Source organism: Pseudophryne corroboree, chromosome 9 (assembly GCF_028390025.1).
Source record: "Pseudophryne corroboree isolate aPseCor3 chromosome 9, aPseCor3.hap2, whole genome shotgun sequence".
Lineage (NCBI taxonomy): Eukaryota > Metazoa > Chordata > Amphibia > Anura > Myobatrachidae > Pseudophryne > Pseudophryne corroboree.
The window spans coordinates 480,909,234-480,932,333 of record NC_086452.1 but is presented as its reverse complement, the minus strand read 5'-3'; the positions used below and the strand labels follow the sequence as shown (position 1 = coordinate 480,932,333).

The following is a 23,100-nucleotide window of genomic DNA, read 5'->3' as shown; positions in this document are numbered from 1 at the left end:
CCAGCACTCTGAATGTGGGGAGTGATACTGTGCAGGTCTACATACAGGCAGGATAATGACAGATACTGAGAATAACACCAGCACACTGACTGTGGGGAGTGATACTGTGCAGTACTACATACAGGCAGGATAATGACATATACTGAGAATAACACCAGCACACTGACTGTGGGGAGTGATACTGTGCAGGTCTACATACAGGCAGGATAATGACAGATACTGAGAATAACACCAGCACACTGACTGTGGGGAGTGATACTGTGCAGTACTACATACAGGCAGGATAATGACAGATACTGAGAATAACACCAGCACACTGACTGTGGGGAGTGATACTGTGCAGGTCTACATACAGGCAGTATAATGACATATACTGAGAATAACACCAGCACACTGACTGTGGGGAGTGATACTGTGCAGGTCTACATACAGGCAGGATAATGACATATACTGAGAATAACACCAGCACACTGAATGTGGGGAGGGATACTGTGCAGTACTACATACAGGCAGGATAATGACAGATACTGAGAATAACACCCCGCACACTGACTGTGGGGAGTGATACAGTGCAGGTCTACATACAGGCAGGATAATGACATATACTGAGAATAACAACAGCACACTAAATGTGGGGAGTGATACTGTGCAGTACTACATACAGGCAGGATAATGACATATACTGAGAATAACACCAGCACTCTGAATGTGGGGAGTGATACTGTGCAGGTCTACATACAGGCAGGATAATGACAGATACTGAGAATAACACCAGCACACTGACTGTGGGGAGTGATACTGTGCAGTACTACATACAGGCAGGATAATGACAGATACTGAGAATAACACCAGCACACTGACTGTGGGGAGTGATACTGTGCAGGTCTACATACAGGCAGGATAATGACATATACTGAGAATAACACCAGCACACTGAATGTGGGGAGTGATACTGTGCAGGTCTATTTACAGGCAGGATAATGACATATACTGAGAATAACACCAGCACACTGAATGTGGGGAGTGATACTGTGCAGGTCTACATACAGGCAGGATAATGACAGATACTGAGAATAACACCAGCACACTGACTGTGGGGAGTGATACTGTGCAGTACTACATACAGGCAGGATAATGACAGATACTGAGAATAACACCAGCACACTGACTGTGGGGAGTGATACTGTGCAGGTCTACATACAGGCAGGATAATGACATATACTGAGAATAACACCAGCACACTGACTGTGGGGAGTGATACTGTGCAGGTCTACATACAGGCAGGATAATAACATATACTAAGAATAATACCAGCACACTGAATGTGGGGAGTGATACTGTGCAGGTCTATTTACAGGCAGGATAATGACATATACTGAGAATAACACCAGCACACTGAATGTGGGGAGTGATACTGTGCAGGTCTACATACAGGCAGGATAATGACATATACTGAGAATAACACCAGCACACTGAATGTGGGGAGTGATACTGTGCAGGTCTATATACAGGCAGGATAATGACAGATACTGAGAATAACACCAGCACACTGACTGTGGGGAGTGATACTGTGCAGTACTACATACAGGCAGGATAATGACATATACTGAGAATAACACCAGCACACTGAATGTGGGGAGTGATACTGTGCAGGTCTATATACAGGCAGGATAATGACAGATACTGAGAATAACACCAGCACACTGACTGTGGGGAGTGATACTGTGCAGTACTACATACAGGCAGGATAATGACAGATACTGAGAATAACACCAGCACACTGAATGTGGGGAGTGATACTGTGCAGTACTACATACAGGCAGGATAATGACATATACTGAGAATAACACCAGCACACTGACTGTGGGGAGTGATACTGTGCAGGTCTACATACAGGCAGGATAATGACATATACTGAGAATAACACCAGCACACTGAATGTGGGGAGTGATACTGTGCAGGTCTACATACAGGCAGGATAATGACATATACTGAGAATAACACCCAGCACACTGAATGTGGGGATTGATACTGTGCAGGTCTACATACAGGCAGGATAATGACAGATACTGAGAATAACACCAGCACACTGACTGTGGGGAGTGATACTGTGCAGTACTACATACAGGCAGGATAAGGACAGATACTGAGAATAACACCCAGCACACTGAATGTGGGGAGTGATACTGTGCAGGTCTATATACAGGCAGGATAATGACAGATACTGAGAATAACACCAGCACACTGACTGTGGGGAGTGATACTGTGCAGTACTACATACAGGCAGGATAATGACAGATACTGAGAATAACACCAGCACACTGACAGTGGGGAGTGATACTGTGCAGGTCTACATACAGGCAGGATAATGACATATACTGAGAATAACACCAGCACACTGAATGTGGGGAGTGATACTGTGCAGGTCTACATACAGGCAGGATAATGACATATACTGAGAATAACACCCAGCACACTGACTGTGGGGAGTGATACTGTGCAGTACTACATACAGGCAGGATAATGAGATATACTGAGAATAACACCAGCACACTGACTGTGGGGAGTGATACTGTGCAGGTCTACATACAGGCAGGATAATGACATATACTGAGAATAACACCAGCACACTGAATGTGGGGAGTGATACTGTGCAGGTCTACATACAGGCAGGATAATGACATATACTAAGAGTAACACCAGCACACTGAATGTGGGGAGTGATACTGTGCAGTACTACATACAGGCAGGATAATGACAGATACTGAGAATAACACCCCGCACACTGACTGTGGGGAGTGATACAGTGCAGGTCTACATACAGGCAGGATAATGACATATACTGAGAATAACACCAGCACACTAAATGTGGGGAGTGATACTGTGCAGTACTACATACAGGCAGGATAATGACATATACTGAGAATAACACCAGCACACTGACTGTGGGGAGTGATACTGTGCAGTACTACATACAGGCAGGATAATGACAGATACTGAGAATAACACCAGCACACTGAATGTGGGGAGTGATACTGTGCAGTACTACATACAGGCAGGATAAGGACAGATACTGAGAATAACACCCAGCACACTGACTGTGGGGAGTGATACTGTGCAGTACTACATACAGGCAGGATAATGACAGATACTGAGAATAACACCAGCACACTGAATGTGGGGAGTGATACTGTGCAGGTCTACATACAGGCAGGATAATGACATATACTGAGAATAACACCAGCACACTGAATGTGGGGAGTGATACTGTGCAGGTCTACATACAGGCAGGATAATGACATATACTAAGAGTAACACCAGCACACTGAATGTGGGGAGTGATACTGTGCAGTACTACATACAGGCAGGATAATGACAGATACTGAGAATAACACCAGCACACTGACTGTGGGGAGTGATACAGTGCAGGTCTACATACAGGCAGGATAATGACAGATACTGAGAATAACACCAGCACACTGAATGTGGGGAGTGATACTGTGCAGTACTACATACAGGCAGGATAATGACATATACTGAGAATAACACCAGCACACTGACTGTGGGGAGTGATACTGTGCAGGTCTACATACAGGCAGGATAATGACAGATACTGAGAATAACACCAGCACACTGAATGTGGGGAGTGATACTGTGCAGGTCTACATACAGGCAGGATAATGACATATACTGAGAATAACACCAGCACACTGAATGTGGGGAGTGATACTGTGCAGGTCTATATACAGGCAGGATAATGACAGATACTGAGAATAACACCAGCACACTGACTGTGGGGAGTGATACTGTGCAGTACTACATACAGGCAGGATAATGACAGATACTGAGAATAACACCAGCACACTGACTGTGGGGAGTGATACTGTGCAGGTCTACATACAGGCAGGATAATGACATATACTGAGAATAACACCAGCACACTGAATGTGGGGAGTGATACTGTGCAGGTCTACATACAGGCAGGATAATGACATATACTGATAATAACACCAGCACACTGAATGTGGGGAGTGATACTGTGCAGGTCTACATACAGGCAGGATAATGACATATACTGAGAATAACACCAGCACACTGAATGTGGGGAGTGATACTGTGCAGGTCTATATACAGGCAGGATAATGACAGATACTGAGAATAACACCAGCACACTGACTGTGGGGAGTGATACTGTGCAGTACTACATACAGGCAGGATAATGACAGATACTGAGAATAACACCAGCACACTGACTGTGGGGAGTGATACTGTGCAGGTCTACATACAGGCAGGATAATGACATATACTGAGAATAACACCAGCACACTGAATGTGGGGAGTGATACTGTGCAGGTCTACATACAGGCAGGATAATGACATATACTGAGAATAACACCCAGCACACTGAATGTGGGGATTGATACTGTGCAGGTCTACATACAGGCAGGATAATGACAGATACTGAGAATAACACCAGCACACTGACTGTGGGGAGTGATACTGTGCAGTACTACATACAGGCAGGATAATGACAGATACTGAGAATAACACCAGCACACTGACTGTGGGGAGTGATACTGTGCAGTACTACATACAGGCAGGATAATGACATATACTGAGAATAACACCAGCATACTGACTGTGGGGAGTGATACTGTGCAGGTCTACATACAGGCAGGATAAGGACAGATACTGAGAATAACACCCAGCACACTGACTGTGGGGAGTGATACTGTGCAGTACTACATACAGGCAGGATAATGACATATACTGAGAATAACACCAGCACACTGAATGTGGGGAGTGATACTGTGCAGTACTACATACAGGCAGGATAATGACATATACTGAGAATAACACCAGCACACTGACTGTGGGGAGTGATACTGTGCAGTACTACATACAGGCAGGATAATGACATATACTGAGAATAACACCAGCACACTGACTGTGGGGAGTGATACTGTGCAGTACTACTTACAGGCAGGATAATGACATATACTGAGAATAACACCAGCACACTGAATGTGGGGAGTGATACTGTGCAGTACTACATACAGGCAGGATAATGACATATACTGAGAATAACACCAGCACACTGACTGTGGGGAGTGATACTGTGCAGGTCTACATACAGGCAGGATAAGGACAGATACTGAGAATAACACCTAGCACACTGACTGCGGGGAGTGATACTGTGCAGTACTACATACAGGCAGGATAATGACATATACTGAGAATAACACCAGCACACTGAATGTGGGGAGTGATACTGTGCAGTACTACATACAGGCAGGATAATGACATATACTGAGAATAACACCAGCACACTGACTGTGGGGAGTGATACTGTGCATTACTACATACAGGCAGGATAATGACATATACTGAGAATAACACCAGCACACTGACTGTGGGGAGTGATACTGTGCAGTACTACATACAGGCAGGATAATGACATATACTGAGAATAACACCAGCACACTGAATGTGGGGAGTGATACTGTGCAGTACTACATACAGGCAGGATAATGACATATACTGAGAATAACACCCAGCACACTGACTGTGGGGAGTGATACTGTGCAGTACTACATACAGGCAGGATAATGACATATACTGAGAATAACACCAGCACTCTGAATGTGGGGAGTGATACTGTGCAGGTCTACATACAGGCAGGATAATTACATATACTGAGAATAACACCAGCACACTGACTGTGGGGAGTGATACTGTGCAGTACTACATACAGGCAGGATAATGACATATAATGAGAATAACACCAGCACACTGAATGTGGGGAGTGATACTGTGCAGGTCTATATACAGGCAGGATAATTACATATACTGAGAATAACACCAGCACACTGACTGTGGGGAGTGATACTGTGCAGTACTACATACAGGCAGGATAATTACATATACTGAGAATAACACCAGCACACTGAATGTGGGGAGTGATACTGTGCAGGTCTATATACAGGCAGGATAATGACAGATACTGAGAATAACACCAGCACACTGAATGTGAGGAGTGATACTTTGCAGTACTACATACAGACATGATAATGACATATACTGAGAATAACACCAGCACACTGACTGTGGGGAGTGATACTGTGCAGTACTACATACAGGCAGGATAATGACAGATACTGAGAATAACACCAGCACACTGAATGTGGGGAGTGATACTGTGCAGTACTACATACAGGCAGGATAATGACATATACTGGGAATTACACCCAGCACACTGAATGTGGGGAGTGATACTGTGCAGTACTACATACAGGCAGGATAATGACATATACTGGGAATTACACCCAGCACACTGAATGTGGGGAGTGATTCTGTGCAGTACTACATACAGGCAGGATAATGACATATACTGGGAATTACACCCAGCACACTGAATGTGGGGAGTGATACTGTGCAGTACTACATACAGGCAGGATAATGACAGATACTGGGAATTACACCTGCACAATGACAGTGGGGAGTTGTCCTATGCATTTCTCCACAGTATTGCGCTGACCCTTGTTCTGTTTTACGCGCAGTGCACAGGTTCCCCAGGACCAGCCTATTGGTTACATGTTTGCGGATTTCTCCTGTACTGACCCAGATTCTACCGTCTTCTCCTACTCCATCACCCCCAACGCCAACTCTCTGTATTCCTTCCGTATGCAGGGCTCGCAGCTGCAGGTCAGTACCCAGCAATGCCGCGATCAGTATACCCGGCTCTGCACCCAGTCACGTCTGCCGTCAGTATGCTCCGATATTACCAGCTCTGCCCCCGGTACGTGTCACGTCTGCCGTCAGTATGCTCAGATATTACCAGATCTGCGCCCGGTACGTGTCACCTCTGCCGTCAGTATGCTCCGATATTACCAGCTCTGCCCCCGGTACGTGTCACGTCTGCCGTCAGTATGCTCCGATATTACCAGCTCTGCCCCCGGTACGTGTCACGTGTGCCGACAGTATGCTCCGATATTACCAGATCTGCGCCCGGTACGTGTCACGTCTGCCGACAGTATGCTCCGATATTACCAGCTATGCCCCCGGTAGGTGTCACGTCTGCCGTCAGTATGCTCCGATATTACCAGCTCTGCCCCGGTACGTGTCACGTCTGCCGACAGTATGCTCCGATATTAACAGATCTGCGCCCGGTACGTGTCACTTCTGCCGACAGTATGCTCCGATATTACCAGCTCTGCGTCCGGTGCGTGTCACGTCTGCCGACAGTATGCTCCGATATTACCAGCTCTACACTGCCGTCAGTATGCTCCGATATTACCAGATCTGCGCCCGGTACGTGTCACATCTGCTGACAGTATGCTCCGATATTACCAGCTCTGCGTCCAGTGCGTGTCACGTCTGCCGACAGTATGCTCCGATATTACCAGCTCTGCGCCCGGTACGTGTCACATCTGCTGACAGTATGCTCCGATATTACCAGCTCTGCGTCCAGTGCGTGTCACGTCTGCCGACAGTATGCTCCGATATTACCAGCTCTGCACTGCCGTCAGTATGCTCCGATATTACCAGCTCTGCGCCCGGTACGTGCCATGTCTGCCAACAGTATGCTCCGATATTACCAGCTCTGAGAGTTATACACTGCTTTCACCACAAGGGGTTCTAGATTAGGAGCGTACAGCCTTTATTAGGCCGCCGGTGATTCTAGACACACCAACGACACTGGCACCAGCTATATAGCAGTGTCCCTGTCTGCCCATGGCCCCTGCTGTTGTGGCTATGCGGCTGAGAACGCAGCCCCTGTCACTGACACGCCCCCAACACTCCCATAACACACCCCTGTCACTGATACGACCCCGACACTTCCATAACACACCCCTGTCACTGACACGCCCCCGACACTCCCATAATACACCCCTGTCACTGACACGCCCCTGACACTCCCATAACACACCCCTGTCACTGACACGCCCCCGACACTCCCATAACACACCCCTGTCACTGATACGCCCCCGACACTTCCATAACACACCCCTGTCACTGACACGCCCCGACACTTCCATAACACCCCCCTGTCACTGACACTCCCCCGACACTCCCATAACACACCCCTGTCACTGATACGCCCCCGACACTTCCATAACACACCCCTGTCACTGACACGCCCCGACACTCCCATAACACACCCCTGTCACTGACACTCCCCCGACACTCTAATAACACACCCCTGTCACTGACACACCCCCGACACTCCCATAACACACCCCTGTCACTGACATGCCCCTCAGACTCCCATAACACACCCCTTTCACTGACACGCCCCTGACACTCCCATAACACACCCCTGTCACTACAACCCCGACACTCCCATAACACACCCCTGTCACTGACACCCCCGACACTCCCATAACACACCCCATTCACTGACACGCCCCGACACTCCAATAACACACCCCTGTCACTGACACCCCCGACACTCCCATAACACACCCCTTTCACTGACACGCCCCTGACACTCCCATAACACACCCCTGTCACTACAACCCCGACACTCCCATAACACACCCCTGTCACTGACACACCCCCGGCACTCCCAAAACACACCCCTTCCCCTGACAAGCCCCCGACACTCCCATAACACACCCCTGTCACTGACACGCCCCCGACACTCCCAAAACACACCCCTTCCACTGACACGCCCCCAACACTCCCATAGCACACCCCTTACACTGACACGCCCCAACACTTCCATAATATACCCGTCACTGACACGCCCCAGACACTCCCATAACACACCCCTGTCACTGGCACACCCCCGACACTCCCATAACACACCCCTGTCACTGACACGCCCCCGACACTCCCATAACACACCCCTGTCACTGACACGCCCCGACATTCCCATAACACACCCCTGTCACTCCCATAACTCACCCCTGTCACTGACACGCCCCGACACTCCCATAACACACCCCTGTCACTGACACGCCCCTAACACTCCCATACCACACCTCTGACATGCCCCTGACACTCCCATAACACACCCCTTCCACTGACACGCCCCCAACACTTCTATAACACACTCCTGTCACTGACATGCCCCCGACACTCCCATAACACACCCCTGTCACTGACAAGCCCCTAACACTCCCATACCACACCTCTGACATGCCCCTGACACTCCCATAACACACCCCTTCCACTGACACGCCCCCAACACTTCTATAACACACTCCTGTCACTGACATGCCCCCGACACTCCCATAACACACCCCTGTCACTGACACGCCCCCAACATCCCATAACACACCCCTGACACGCCCCCACCAACACTCCCATAACACACTTCTTCCTCTGATGCCCCCGGCACTCCCATAACACACTCCTGTTTTTGCGCTCACTTCAGGCCACCTCCCAGTCTCCGCCCAGGAACACCCAGCACTTTTCGCTACCGTCTGTCCCGATCAGCGCCTTTGTGCGCACATGCAGGAGGTTCTGATTTTCTCATACATGCGCAGTTGCTAAAACTCGCTGACCTGTGTGACCTCTGCGGCTCAGCCAGACCATAATACAGCGTAATCCTCCATATCTATATACCGGTAGTGAGCGCGTGATGTGTCATATATATGTGACTCTTGCAGGGGCCCTGCTATTACCCAGCATGGGGGGATGCCTGTCACACATGATAAGTTCCCTGATACTAGATTACAGCGGAGGTTTCTATCTGGACAGTGAAATCTTTGTGTTGTAGAATTTGTCGCTATTTATATCTTCATATATCCTCAGTGGAAAGCTGTGAGTCTAACAATAACCTGCGTCACCTGTGTCTCCTGTGTTACTTGTGTCACCTCTGTCACCTGTGTCACCTGTGCCACCTGTATCACCTGTGTCTCCTGTGTCTCCTGTGTCACCTGTATCACCTGTGTCTCCTGTGTCACCTGTGTTACCTGTGTCACTTGTGTCTCCTGTGTCACCTCTGTCACCTGTGTCTCCTGTGTCACCTCTGTCACCTGTGTCACCAGTCTCACCTGTATCACCTGTGTCACCTGTGTCACCTGGGTCTCCTATGTCACCTGTGTCACCTGTGTCTCCACTGTCACTTGTGTTACCTCTGTCACCTGTGTTTCCTGTCACCTGTGTCACCTCTGTCACCTGCGTCACCTCTGTCACCTTTGTCACATGTGTCACCTCTGTCACCAGTCTCACCTGTGTCACCAGTCTCACCTATGTCACCTGTGTCACCAGTCTCACCTGTGTCACCTGTGTCACCAGTCTCACCTGTGTCCCCTGTGTCACCAGTTTCACCTATGTCACCGGGGTCACCTGTGTCTCCTCTGTCACCTGTGTCACCAGTCTCACCTATGTCACCTGGGTCACCAGTCTCACCTGTGTCACCAGTCTCACCTGTGTCACCAGTCTCACCTGTCACCTGTGTCACCAGTCTCACCTATGTCACCTGGGTCACCAGTCTCACCTATGTCACCAGTGTCACCTGTGTCACCAGTCTCACCTGTGTCACCAATCTCACCTGCCACCTCTGTCACCAGTCTCACCTATGCCACCTGTGTCTCCTCTGTTACCTGTGTCACCAGTCTCACCTATGTCACCTGTGTCACCAGTCTCACCTGTCACCTGTGTCACCAGTCTCACCTATGTCACCTGGGTCACCTGTGTCACCAGTCTCACCTATGTCACCTGTGTCACCAGTCTCACCTGTGTCACCAGTCTCCCCTGTGTCACCTGTGTCACCAGTCTCACCTATGTCACCTGTGTCACCAGTCTCACCTGTGTCACCAGTCTCACCTGTGTCACCTGTGTCACCAGTCTCACCTGTGTCACCAGTCTCACCTATGTCACCTGTGTCTCCTCTGTCACCTGTGTCACCAGTCTCACCTATGTCACCTGGGTCACCTGTGTCACCTGGGTCACCTCTGTCACCTCTCTCACCTGCGTCACCTATGTTTTCTCTGCAGATTAATAATACGCTGACTTATGACTCCTCTGCAATTGCCAGCGTGAATTTCCAGTACGCGGCCACAGTGGTGGTAACCGACAATGGAACGCCGGCACTGACCAGTAAGCATTATAGGAAAAGGGTAAATACAGGATCCACACTAAACTCACCCGCACACTACACCTCCAGGACAAGACCAGAGGGGAGACACCGCTGACTGGAGGACAGGGCCTGGTGGTGCGGTCGATGGCTAAGGAGGCACTGGCTAGCACCAGAGCCAGATTTACACACAATATATGAGCCCAAGGGTTCATGTGGGCATTATACACAGGTGCAGCAGTATATACATGTGGGCATTATACACAGGGGCAGCAGTATATACATGTGGGCATTATACAAAGGGACAGCATTATATACATGTGGGCATTATACACAGGGGCAACAGTATATACATGTGGGCATTACACACAGGTGCAGCAGTATATACATGTGGGCATTATACACAGGTGCAGCAGTATATACATGTGGGCATTATACACAGGGGCAGCAGTATATACATGTGGGCATTATACACAGGTGCAGCAGTATATACATGTGGGCATTATACACAGGTGCAGCGGTATATACATGTGGGCATTATACACAGGGGCAGCAGTATATACATGTGGGCATTATACACAGGGGCAGCGGTATATACATGTGGGCATTATACACAGGGGCAGCAGTATATACATGTGGGCATTATACACAGGGGCAGCAGTATATACATGTGGGCATTATACACAGGGGCAGCGGTATATACATGTGGGCATTATACACAGGGGCAGCAGTATATACATGTGGGCATTATACACAGGTGCAACAGTATATACATGTGGGCATTATACACAGGTGCAGCAGTATATACATGTGGGCATTATACACAGGGGCAGTGGTATATGCATGTGGGCAGTATACGCTGGTGCAGCAGTATATACATGTGGGCATTATACACAGGTGCAGCGGTATATATACATGTGGGCATTATACACAGGTGCAGCGGTATATACATGTGGGTATTATACACAGGTGCAGAAGTATATACATGTGGGCATTATACACAGGTACAGCGATATATACATGTGGGCATTATGCACAGGTGCAGCGGTATATACATGTGGGCATTATACACAGGGGCAGCAGTATATACATGTGGACATTATACACAGGTGCAGCAGTATATACATGTGGGCATTATACACAGGGGCAGCAGTATATACATGTGGGCATTATACACAGGGGCAGCGGTATATACATGTGGGCATTATACACAGGGGCAGCAGTATATACATGTGGGCATTATACACAGGGGCAGCATTATATACATGTGGGCATTATACACAGGGGCAACAGTTTATACATGTGGGCATTACACACAGGTGCAGCAGTATATACATGTGGGCATTATACACAGGTGCAGCAGTATATACATGTGGGCATTATACACAGGGGCAGCAGTATATACATGTGGGCATTATACACAGGTGCAGCAGTATATACATGTGGGCATTATACACAGGTGCAGCGGTATATACATGTGGGCATTATACACAGGGGCAGCAGTATATACATGTGGGCATTATACACAGGGGCAGCGGTATATACATGTGGGCATTATACACAGGGGCAGCAGTATATACATGTGGGCATTATACACAGGTGCAGCAGTATATACATGTGGGCATTATACACAGGTGCAGCGGTATATACATGTGGGCATTATACACAGGTGCAGCGGTATATACATGTGGGCATTATACACAGGGGCAGCAGTATATACATGTGGACATTATACACAGGTGCAGCAGTATATACATGTGGGCATTATACACAGGTGCAGCAGTATATACATGTGGGCATTATACACAGGGGCAGTGGTATATACATGTGGGCAGTATACACAGGGGCAGTGGTATATACATGTGGGCAGTATACACAGGTGCAGCAGTATATACATGTGGGCATTATACACAGGGGAAGCAGTATATACATGTGGGCATTATACACAGGTGCAGCAGTATATACATGTGGGCATTATACACAGGTACAGCGGTATATACATGTGGGCATTATACACAGGGGCAGTGGTATATACATGTGGGCATTATACACAGGGGCAGCAGTATATACATGTGGTCATTATACACAGGGGCAGCGGTATATGTTCTATTAACTCTCTCCTCTTTTGTCAAAGCCATCTTCACCTGCAACAAAAAAGTGGTGTAACTTTTGAACCATAGCTGCTATTTCTAATCTGTTTGCAGCAATAAACTTTTCGGCAAATTCTGATGTTGTATGACATGTTACAGGACCCCCTTTCCATTTGAAAAAACTTAGATTCAAGATGGCCGATTTCAAGATGGTGCCCATGTTCGGTACATACCCTAAAAGATAGCCCACCTCACCCACTGAATACCGGAGTATTCAGTTTTCCCATTTTTTTAAACAAAAAGGGTGTACTGCGACTTTTTCATCACCCTGTATAAGGGAAGATGTAGCAGGAATGGAGGGTGAGATCCCGCCCCATGAGGCTCACTCTGAGTAGGGGGCTGTGGGATGGGCACACCATTCCCGCCCCCCTCACCTCCCTACAGCGGCCATATCGTACTGTATGTATAATAAATAATATGACAGCAATAAAACGTAATTACAAGTGTGGGGAAACAATATGAGAGAGGACACTGGTCACAAGAGCTTGCGATCTATAGATAAGTACTATCTGGGTATGTCCGTAGTAACATTTTGTGATGCAATGTCTTCTCCATGTAAGAGATCTTTCTCTCTGTCTGGTTTGTAGCCAACATTCCGGTCTTTGTGACGGTCACGCCTGTGAATAACTATAACCCCGCGTGTATCGGACCCTTTTCCTACAACATAAATGAAAACTCGCCATTTGGGACGTCTGTGGGACAGCTGAACGCCACTGATGCTGACTACCCATTTAACAATGTACAATACTCCATCATCGGCGGCCCGACTCCAACTGTCTTCTATATCGTCCCTAGGACCGGTGAGACATGACTATTACTTGTTTTATTCCGTGGGGACCAAATCCCATCACACAAAGCAAGTTACCAAAGGGGCCCGTTCCAGATCTGTGCTCTGAACCACCAATCCCTATTCATTAGTGATCACGCTTGATCCAGGGGCGCGAATGCTGCATGGCGACCATCTGCAGCGCTGTCAGCTGAGCGTCCGACAGGAGATCAGTTCTATTACAATATGGAAGCCAATAGAGGAAAAGTGATTCAGCCTAATCCATTACAGAGCACACAGTGTCCAGCGACATCAGCGGGTATAGGGCAGTAAGTAACCAGCAAATGTCTGGAGGTTAGAGTGCAGGAAGATGATTTATTACCATCATTCTTTACTCATCTATATAATAAAACCGTCTGCTGATAGAAAGTGCATCAGCCTGTCAGTGCACACGTGTGCATATCCAACCAGTGATAGAAGACCAGTGGCTGCTCATGGAGAAAGGAGGCACTGGTGTATAAGAGACAGCGGGGGGAAGAGACAGTGCAGGACAGAGAGACAGACTGAGGGACAGGCGGGACAGAGACAGGAGAGGGACAGGGATGGGACGAGGAGGACAGCATGACAAGGAAGGGGGGCAGAGAGAGTGGGGGGGGGGGTATAAAAAGATGGTGTGGGAAGAGAGATGGAGGAGCACAGGAGATCTACAAAGCTGTAGTCTGTAAAGGAAATCTTGTCAGGGGCATGCGGGACAGGACGAGGGGGACAGTATGGCAATGCAGAGGGACATTGGGTGTAATACTGGCATATGGGTACGGATGTGATAATAAGATAATGAATGGCCACCCTCACATCAGAGCTCAGAGAGGCCTCTCCCCCGTTCCTCTGACACATGGCGGACTCTGTTCTGGAGCGTTCCTATAAGAGGGATATAGCGTCATGGGCCAGCTCTAATCCATATCCATCCATCACACAGGAGAAATCAAGCTACTTGGCCCTTTGGACTACGAGACTGTAACCAGCTACTCGCTCAGCATCATGGTGGTGGATCTGAACAATGACATTCATCCGGATCCTGCCAATCAGAGGACCACCTACTGTTCCATTACTATCAATGTGCAGGTAAGTCCTACACCAATGGGTGGTTTCACCTACTTGTCTCTACTGTATCCCATTACAACATACAATGCCCCTGGACCTGCTCATTGTAATGTGGTATAACATGAACTGGATGGCATTATACTGTTATATAATATGAATATATAAATCTCTGATAAACTAGAGACAAACATAAGGAGCGCTGGTTTAAAATTCAATTCATAAATTTTATATCAATTTAAACACACATAGTATAGTAAAAACTCAATTGAGTATCTATATAAGCTGACGCTTCAATAAGCTCATAAAAGTGCACATAACTGTATTTAAAAGTTCAAAGATAGATTCCAATCATGATCTACAGCAACAGAAATCAGCTGGTAATTGTCGGTCAAAGCTTAATTAGCAATCCAGGGTTCCTTTTATCTGCCTTTCAGTTGTAATTATGTCCTCCAAGTGCGCAGATGATTAGAGAGCATAGAATGGTTTTATGATAATTCAGATTAGACCTCTATAGCAGTTCAATTATCCGTTTAGTATAATCACACAGACAATGCAGAAGATGGAATTACCAGACCAGGCTGTCACGGAAATTTCTCCACCAAATTGCTAGTATTTTTCAAGCTGACACTGCATGGATACTTAACGGTGTTGGACCCAGCGGTCAGGATGTCCCGGGAGGGCTTGCCGGATATGGCGGTCACGGCGTTCGGTCCTCACAACTGGTAGACGCACTGAAAGGTTTGCACACGGAGGAAACGAGTGGCAGGGAACCAGGCTGACTGTAGCATACACGGTGCACAATGGAGCGTCCTCTACGCGTTTCTCCGCTCTAGTGGTAAGCGGTTTCCTCAGGAGGTTAAAATTTTTAACCTCCTGAGGAAACCGCTTACCACTAGAGCGCACTTGGAGGACATAATTACAACTGAAAGGCAGATAAAAGGAACCCTGGATTGCTAATTAAGCTTTGACCGACAATTACCAGCTGATTTCTGTTGCTGTAGATCATGATTGGAATCTATCTTTGAACTTTTAAATACAGTTATGTGCACTATTATGAGCTTATTGAAGCGTCAGCTTATATAGATACTCAATTGAGTTTTTACTATACTATGTGTGTTTAAATTGATATTAAATTTATGAATTGAATTTTAAACCAGCGCTCCTTATGTTTGTCTCTAGTTTATCAGAGATTTATATATTTATCTTATCTTGACATCCAGTTGTCCCATAGGAGCTGCTATTGGAAGCTATTTATTATATGTATTGACAAAAGATAAAACCTTTTTTCCGTGTGTATACAGGTAGATATATTTGCTTTTGTGCGCCCGATCAAATATTCATATACACTCAAGTAACGTTGAGTGTATATTGAAAATTATATTTGTGTTATATAATATGGACTCAGACATGGCAATGTGGCACAATATGAACTGGGGGCACTATAGTGTGGCATAATGTGCACTGGCAGCCCTATAATGTGACATCATGTGATCTAGGGCACTACTACAGGGTATAACATTAATTAAGGCACTACTATGGGGCATAACATTACCTAGGGCACTACTATGGGGCATAACATTACCTAGGGCACTACTATGGGGCATAACATTACCTAGGGCACTACTATGGGGCATAACATTACCTAGGGCACTACTATGGGGCATAACATTACCTAGGGCACTACTATGGGGCATAACATTAACTAGGGCACTACTATAGGGCATAAACATTATCTAGGGCACTACTATGGGGCATAACATTAACTAGGGCACTACTATGGGGCATAACATCAACTGGGGCACTACTATGGGGCATAACGTCAACTAGGGCACTACTATGGGGCATAACATTAACTAGGGCACTACTATGGGTATAACATTATCTAGGGCACTACTATGGGGCATAACATCAACTAGGGCACTACTATAGGGCATAAACATTATCTAGGGCACTACTATGGGGCATAACATTTACTAGGGCACTACTATGGGGCATAACATTAACTAGGTCACTACTATGGGTATAACATTATCTAGGGCACTACTATGGGGCATAACATCAACTAGGGCACTACTATGGAGCATAACATTAACTAGGGCACTACTATGGGGTATAACATTATCTAGGGCACTATTATGGGGCATAACATTAACTAGGGCACTACCATGGGGCATAACATTAACTAGGGCACTACTATGGGGTATAACATTATCTAGGGCACTATTATGGGGCATAACATTATCTGGGGCACTACTATGGGGCATAACATCAACTAGGGCACTACTATGGAGCATAACATTAACTAGGGCACTACTATGGGTATAACATTATCTAGGGCACTACTATGGGGCATAACATTATCTAGGGCACTACTATGGGGCATAATATTACCTAGGGCACTACTATGGGACAGAACATTAACTAGGGCACTACTATGGGGCATAACATTAACAAGGCCACTACTATGGGGCATAACATTATCTGGGGCACTACTATGGGACAGAACATTAACTAGGGCACTACTATAGGGTATAACATTATCTAGGGCACTACTATAGGGCATAACATTAACTAGGACACTACTATGGGGCATAACATTATCTAGGGCACTCCTATGGGGCATAACATTATCTAGGGCACTACTATTGGGCATTACATTAACTAGGGCACTACTATGGGCATAACATTAACTAGGGCACTCCTATGGGGCATAACATTATCTAGGGCATTACTATTGGGCATTACATTAACTAGGGCACTACTATGGGCATAACAATAACTAGGGCACTACTATGGGGCATAACATTAACTAGGGCACTACTATGGGTATAACATTATCTAGCGCACTACTATGGGGCATAACATTATCTAGGGCACTACTATAGGGCATAACATTATCTAGGGCACTACTATGGGGCATAACATTATCTAGGGCACTACTATAGGGAATAACATTATCTAGGGCACTACTATGGGGCATAACATTAACTAGGGCACTACCATGCGGCATAACATTAACTAGGGCATTACTCTGGGGCATAACATTATCTAGGGCACTACTATGGGACATAACATTAACTAGGGCACTACTATAGGGCATAACATTATCTAGGGCACTACTAAGGGGCATAACATTATCTAGGGCACTACTATGGGGCATAACATTAACTAGGGCACTACTATGGGTATAACATTAACTAGGGCACTACTATGGGGCATAACATTAACTAGGGCACTACTATAGGGCATAACATTATCTAGGGCACTACTAAGGGGCATAACATTATCTAGGGCACTACTATATGGCATAACATTAACAAGGCCACTACTATGGGGCATAACATCAACTAGGCCACTACTATAGGGCATAACATTAACTAGGGCACTACTATAGGGCATAACAGTAACTAGGGCACTACCATGGGGCATAACATCAACTAGGGCACTACTATAGGGCATAACATTATCTAGCGCACTACTATGGAGCATAACATTAACTAGGGCACTATTATGGGGCATAACATTATCTAGGGCACTACTATGGGGCATAACATTATCTATGGCACTACTATGGGCATAACATTATCTACGGCACTACTATAGGGCATAACATTATCCAGGGCACTACTATGGGGCATAACATTATCTAGGGCACTACTATGGGGCATAACATTATCTATGGCACTACTATGGGCATAACATTATCTACGGCACTACTATAGGGCATAACATTATCTATGGCACTACTATGGGCATAACATTATCTACGGCACTACTATAGGGCATAACATTAACTACGGCACTACTATAGGGCATAACATTATCTAGGGCACTACTATAGGGCATAACATTAACTAGGTCACTACTATGGGGCATAACATTAACTAGGGCACTACTATGGGGCATTACATTACCTAGGGCACTACTATTGGGCATTACATTAACTAGGGCACTACTATGGGGCATAACATTAACTAGGGCACAACTATGAAGCATAACATTATCTAGGGCACTACTATGGGGCATTACATTACCTAGGGCACTACTATTGGGCATTACATTAACTAGGGCACTACTATGGGGCATAACATTAACTAGGGCACAACTATGAAGCATAACATTATCTAGGGCACTACTATGGAGCATAACATGAACTAGGCCACTACAATGGGGCATAACATTAACTAGGGCACTACTATGGGGCATAACATTATCTAGGGCACCAGTATGGGCATAACATTATCTACGGCACTACTATAGGGCATAACATTAACTAGGGCACTACTATGGGGTATAACATTATCTAGGGCACTACTATAGGGCATAACATTATCTAGGGCACTACTATGGGGCATAACATTATCTAGGGCACTACTATAGGGAATAACATTATCTAGGGCACTACTATGGGGCATAACATTAACTAGGGCACTACCATGCGGCATAACATTAACTAGGGCATTACTCTGGGGCATAACATTATCTAGGGCACTACTATGGGACATAACATTAACTAGGGCACTACTATAGGGCATAACATTATCTAGGGCACTACTAAGGGGCATAACATTATCTAGGGCACTACTATGGGGCATAACATTAACTAGGGCACTACTATGGGGCATAACATTATCTAGGTCACTACTATATGGCATAACATTATCTAGGGCACTACTATGGGACATAACATTAACTAGGGCACTACTATAGGGCATAACATTATCTAGGGCACTACTAAGGGGCATAACATTATCTAGGGCACTACTATATGGCATAACATTAACAAGGCCACTACTATGGGGCATAACATCAACTAGGCCACTACTATAGGGCATAACATTAACTAGGGCACTACTACAGGGCATAACATTATCTAGGGCACTACTATAGGGCATAACAGTAACTAGGGCACTACTATGGGGCATAACATCAACTAGGGCACTACCATGGGGCATAACATCAACTAGGGCACTACTATAGGGCATAACATTATCTAGCGCACTACTATGGGGCATAACATTAACTAGGGCACTACTATGAGGCATAACATTATCTAGGGCACTACTATGGGGCATAACATTATCTATGGCACTACTATGGGCATAACATTATCTACGGCACTACTATAGGGCATAACATTATCCAGGGCACTACTATGGGGCATAACATTATCTAGGGCACTACTATGGGGCATAACATTATCTATGGCACTACTATGGGCATAACATTATCTACGGCACTACTATAGGGCATAACATTATCTATGGCACTACTATGGGCATAACATTATCTACGGCACTACTATAGGGCATAACATTAACTACGGCACTACTATAGGGCATAACATTATCTAGGGCACTACTATAGGGCATAACATTAACTAGGTCACTACTATGGGGCATAACATTAACTAGGGCACTACTATGGGGCATTACATTACCTAGGGCACTACTATTGGGCATTACATTAACTAGGGCACTACTATGGGGCATAACATTAACTAGGGCACAACTATGAAGCATAACATTATCTAGGGCACTACTATGGGGCATTACATTACCTAGGGCACTACTATTGGGCATTACATTAACTAGGGCACTACTATGGGGCATAACATTAACTAGGGCACAACTATGAAGCATAACATTATCTAGGGCACTACTATGGAGCATAACATGAACTAGGCCACTACAATGGGGCATAACATTAACTAGGGCACTACTATGGGGCATAACATTATCTAGGGCACTACTATGGGCATAACATTATCTACGGTACTACTATAGGGCATAACATTATCTAGGGCACTACTATGGGGCATAACATTAACTAGGGCACTACCATGGGGCATTACATTACCTAGGGCACTACTATTGGGCATTACATTAACTAGGGCACTACTATGGGGCATAACACTAACTAGGGCACAACTATGAAGCATAACATTATCTAGGGCACTACTATGGGTATAACATGAACTAGGGCACTACTATGGGGCATAACATTATCTAGGGCACTACTATGGGGCATAACATTATCTAGGGCACTACTATAGGCATAACATTATCTAGGGCACAACTATGGGGCATAACATTATCTAGGGCACTACTATAGGGCATTACATTAACTAGGGCACTACTATAGGCATAACATTATCTAGGGCACAACTATGAAGCATAACATTATCTAGGGCACTACTATGGGTATAACTTTAACTAGGCCACTACTATGGGGCATAATATTAACTAGGGCACTACTATAGGGCATAACATTAACTAGGGCACTACTATGGGTATAACATTAACTAGGGCACTACTATGGGGCATAACATTAACTAGGGCACTACTATAGGGCATAACATTAACTAGGGCACTACTATAGGGCATAACATTATCTAGGGCACTACTATGGGGCATAACATTATCTAGGGCACCACTATGGGGCATAACATTATCTAGGGCACTACTATAGGGCATAACATTAACTAGGGCACTACTTTGGGGCATAACATTAACTAGGGCACTACTATGGGTATAACATTAACTAGGGCACTACTATGGGGCATAACATTATCTAGGGCACTACTATGGGGCATAACATTATCTAGGGCACTACTATAGGGAATAACATTATCTAGGGCACTACTATGGGGCATAACATTAACTAGGGCACTACTATGGGTATAACATTAACTAGGCCACTACTATAGGGCATAACATCAACTAGGGCACAACTATGGGGCATATCATTAACTAGGGCACTACTATGGGGCATAACATTAACTAGGGCACTACTATGGGGCATAACATTACCTAGGGCACTACTATGGGTATAACATTAACTAGGCCACTACTATGGGGCATAACATTATCTGGGGCACTACTAAGGGGCATAACATTATCTAGGGCACTACTAAGGGGCATAACATTATCTAGGGCACTACTATGGGGCATAACATTATCTAGGGCACTACTCTGGGTATAACATTACCTAGGGTACTATGGGGCATAACATTAACTAGGGCACTACTATGGGTATAACATTACCTAGGGCACTAAGGACATAACATTAACTAGGGCACTATGGGGCATAACATTATCTAGGGCACTACTATGGGTATAACATTACCTAGGGCACTAAGGACATAACATTAACTAGGGCACTACTATGTGTATAACATTACCTAGGGCACTATGGGTCATGATATTATCTATGGCAGTACTATAGGGTATAACATTAACTAGGGCACTGCTATGGGGCATAACATTAGGTGTCTCTCTAGAAGCATTGGGACAGGGGTCACTTCAAAATGTTGCTTTGGGGCCCAGAAAGTTCTGGCTACGCCCTTGTCTATACTATATACATTCCCAGGCGGTCTAATTACATAAAGTCCAGCTTTGTGCCACTGTCTGTAGTGTCATTCTCTGATTAGTCTCAGGGAGCTTCTTTCCCACGTATGAAACAGGAAATATTATATATAGTATATTATGGTCACAGAATGTAACAATCAACCTGTATTGTCATTCCTAGGATACCAATGATAATCCCCCAGTCTGCAATCCCCCGTTTTACAACACCTTAATTTACTCCACCCTCCTAACCACAGCCACTGTCCAGCAATTATCCTGCAGCGACCCGGACGTTAGCACCACTGCACTGTATTTCAGCATTGTGGGAGGTAAGGGAAGCTTGTTCCTGTGTGAGTTCAGCTACACCACATGGATGCTATGTACAGAAGACGTCTTCATTTCAGATTGCACCAGTCACCTACACCCAGCGGTCTAAGCCAATATTTATAACAATGCAGCCTATACATTACCTAGAACCGGTGACATCACTGAGAGTGCAGCCTATCCAGTCACTAGGAGCCAGTGACATCACTGAGAGTGCAGCCTATCCAGTCACTAGGAGCCAGTGACATCACTGAGAGTGCAGCCTATCCAGTCACTAGGAGCCAGTGACATCACTGAGAGTGCAGCCTATCCAGTCACTAGGAGCCAATTTCATCACTGAGAGCGCAGCCTATCCAGTCACTAGGAGCCAGTGACATCGTG

At 46.0% G+C, this 23,100-nt stretch overlaps 1 protein-coding gene across 1 annotated transcript in view; it reads left to right on the top strand.

Moving 5' to 3' along the window:
* CDHR4 (cadherin related family member 4) overlaps positions 1-23,100 on the top strand; it is a 233,471-nt gene that overhangs the window by 179,033 nt on the left and 31,338 nt on the right. The window contains exons 5-9 of the mRNA XM_063941453.1: positions 6,561-6,705; positions 10,950-11,052; positions 13,767-13,979; positions 14,922-15,067; positions 22,577-22,724. Of these exons, the coding sequence (XP_063797523.1) occupies positions 6,561-6,705; positions 10,950-11,052; positions 13,767-13,979; positions 14,922-15,067; positions 22,577-22,724 (755 nt within the window). The remainder of the gene's footprint in view (positions 1-6,560; positions 6,706-10,949; positions 11,053-13,766; positions 13,980-14,921; positions 15,068-22,576; positions 22,725-23,100) is intronic.